Below are 3511 nucleotides of genomic sequence, written 5' to 3'. Positions count from 1 at the left end.
CTTTTGATAAAGATGAGGAGCCGAATTTAGATGAAGACAGTTTGTCTGGATGCAGTTTTAAAAAGTTCGCGGATTAGTTTGACATCCATCAACAATTAAAATATTCTTCCGTTTAACGATGTCTGATGCAGAGAAGTTGACAATAGATGTAAATCCCACAAAAACATATTGCCAAAATCTTTCAAAAGATGGATTCATGTTTATCTATAACAACAGGCTCTTCAAGTTATGTTCATTGATACGTAGATAAGTTGAATTTATTCTAAAATGTGTATAGTTTGGTCAACAGATGGTAAAGATGTACATATTTTGTAACCTCGTACGAACATACAAAATCAAAATACAGACGGAAATAGTATGTACTTCAAAAAAAAGGAAGGAGAACGGGAGCGAGACCTTGGTATTGTGACCGTGTCTTGCTATACACGCATCATCCACCATGCAAATACACATTCATTCAAAATGTCACAATCGATCGTATGACATTATCGGTAGATGTATAGATAGGATGACTGGTATGTAAAGATATTATAACGTTAATACATGTAGTAGTGAGTTGAGACACAGATCAATTTATTGGTAGTGTTGTGCTTAAAACCAGTGAAATGTCCAACTTGCTTTCGAAATTATTCTGATTAAATTCCTTGTACTGGTTTTGGCTATACCTTCTATGCCTATTTGTTTTATCAGCTTATCAGCTTGATATTTTTTTAAATAGACTCTGTTAAAATTATTCGAAACTTTGATTTCCTTTGAAAATATTCATACATTTTTACTCTATTAAAATAAACTATGGAGCGATTTAGATCTTAACATAAGATCTTAAAGTTTATCACTAGTTGAAGACCGCACTTTTAACAACTAAATGTCTTTTGTGTTTTTGTAGTGCTGTGGAGACCTTTTAACATCTCTTTTAATTAATGCTAAATACTATAATTAATAAATATAAAAGAGATAAAAAAAATATAATTGTTGCGGGGCAAATCTTTATTAATGACCTTTATCTATATAAGTATGTATATGTGACACAGCCTTGACTACTGTATGAGGGTAGTTTACACAAATCAAGGACCGTAGTCTGAATTTAATAATGCTATGGATTCATCATCTTCGGGGACTTTGTTAATATTCACTTCACCTGAAAATACAAAACACAATAATATTAAATATGAAAGGTCTTTGTTTGTATGTATTGACATTACCGTATTTCTGTCCATTATATTACTGAGTACTTGTAAAATGTTTTAAAACGTAAATGACAAAAATACCGCACTCAAATGAAAATTCAAAACGAAAATTTTTTTAATAAAGTAAAATTCCGTTATATTGACAACAATGTGTGAGCAAAACAAACAGACATAGGTAAAAATGTAAAAATTTGGGGTACAGCCGTCAACATTGTAATGCAATCTTAATCATGATAAAAAGAAATAACTATTTCAACAATGAAAAAAACAAAATGGCATATAGACACTCTATAGACAAAGACCATAAGCAAAGATGAAAGACGAGAATACATTACTGATCATAGAACAATAACGCAATGGCGGGATTTATAAGTACCGAGCAACGCCAAAAGTATATAACCAAAAAATAGACTAAACATTAAACTAAACAGTAAAGGTTAGAATGTACAAGGACAAAACAAAACAAAAAAAAAAGAACAGTATAATACGTAATTAAGATGATAAACAACGTTAGTAACTAGAATATATACTTCAAGATCATCATGAATTATTTGTGAAGTTGATACGGAATATTTATCAACAAAGTCTTGGTATTTTTCAATGAACTGTTTTAGAAAAAAGGACGAGACGTTCTTTGACATAACCCTGGCTCATCAACTTTCTGTGCAGATACTGGTGACGTTCTTTGAAGTCTGAGTAGTAGCTGCAAGCTCATGAATACTGAGTTGGGAAATGTATATCCGATATCCTAAGTCAGACATTTGAAATAGCTTTAAACGCTCGACTGTGCGACGACCGTCAATATGGAATTAATAAAAGACAGACACTATCTAATCAGAAATAGAGTCATTACAGATTTTTTTTTCTCTCCTTTTGACAATTGACATTTGCAAATCGTTGCAACTAACGTGTTCAATGCAATTTACAAGATAATATTTTTTTCACGGTAATAGTTACCCATTTTGATATGATTTTAAGAAAAAACAAACCATATTTTTGCACCATTAATTTTTTAAAACTGTTACTGAAGTTTACATTTATAATATTGTCAACCATTAAGAGAATGGACGTTACAGTTTTACATCGTAATGTCAATCATTGACCATAGCATAGTAAAGACGTACATCATATTGTTAATCATTGAGACTAAGTCACAATTGTATGATTTTGTATTGTGTTTTTATAAGGATGCATACCTTAGTATGCTGATCCTTTTCCATAACCGTAACCACCTCTAACACCGACAGATCCAACTGAAACTGGGACTGCTCCGACTGAAACTGGTCCGTATCCAGTGCCGTAACCACCGCCGTAACCACCGCTAACAACAACTGGTCCTGGACCGTACCCAATTCCTCCTTTGACTGGTCCATATCCAGCACCAGATCTGCTTCCTACAACAACTGAACCTAAACCGATTCCAGAGCCATAACCTCCAGAAACTGGTCCATATCCACTTCCAACAAGGACTGCAGAACCAACTCCAGATCCATACCCAGATCCATATCCAAGGCCATATCCACCACTAGCAAGAAGTGGTCCTGGACCGTATCCTCCTTTACCTACTGGTCCATATCCAACACCGGATCCGCTTCCTACAACAGCTAAAGTACCTACACCGGATCCGATTCCATATCCACCATATCCACTACCACCACCTTCTAGAAGGAGTCCAGAACCAAGACCGTATCCAGAGCCGTATCCACCACCAACAATAAGTGGTCCTGGACCGTATCCGCCTTTACCTACTAGTCCATATCCAGCACCGGATCCACCTCCTAGAACAGCTAAAGAACCTAGACCGGATCCGATTCCATATCCACCATATCCACTTCCAACACCTCCTACAAGAATTGCAGAGCCAAGTCCGGATCCATACCCAGAGCCATATCCGTTTCCATATCCATATGAACCTTTGCCAGAACTATAGGCAGAACTGAAGGCAGTCAGCAAAATGACGGCGAAAGTGAAATACATTTTGATACGGATTTTCTGTACTGCAAAGGAAAAAAACATCGTTGGTTATTAATGTATTTAGTTGTGCAGAAAAGACTTTACAACAGTTTATTTCATATCTGCTCCCCGCTTTCTAAGTTAATGGAAAGTCAATAATATGAAAAAGTAAATAAATGTATTGCCTTGTACTAAACAAATGATACACCCAAAGCATGAAATAGTAAAACGGATTGTTCCGTTATAAAAATCTTGTTCTGCAAATACCGATGCATCATACTATATCATTTAAAACGCATTGCATCAATTTAGGTATCTTGCATTTGTTATGATGAAAAGAGGCGTAGAAAATTAATGAGACAGCAACGAAA

The 3511-nt window shown here is 34.9% G+C and overlaps 1 protein-coding gene across 1 annotated transcript; it reads right to left on the bottom strand.

The window, feature by feature from the left end:
- Positions 1–983: 983 nt before the first annotated feature.
- LOC127720932 (keratin-associated protein 6-2-like) lies at positions 984–3169 on the bottom strand. Its single transcript, XM_052227667.1, has 2 exons — positions 2384–3169; positions 984–1138 (listed from the first exon to the last, which is right to left on the bottom strand). Exon 1 carries the CDS (start codon positions 3162–3164, stop codon positions 2385–2387), a length of 780 nt encoding a protein of 259 aa, XP_052083627.1. The 5' UTR covers positions 3165–3169; the 3' UTR covers positions 984–1138; position 2384.
- Between the last annotated feature and the right edge of the window lie 342 nt (positions 3170–3511).

The sequence above is a fragment of the Mytilus californianus genome, unplaced genomic scaffold (assembly GCF_021869535.1).
Source record: "Mytilus californianus isolate M0D057914Y unplaced genomic scaffold, xbMytCali1.0.p SCAF_11, whole genome shotgun sequence".
NCBI lineage: Eukaryota > Metazoa > Mollusca > Bivalvia > Mytilida > Mytilidae > Mytilus > Mytilus californianus.
The sequence above is the reverse complement of the archived record's forward strand: the minus strand, read 5'-3'. Positions and strand labels throughout refer to the sequence as shown.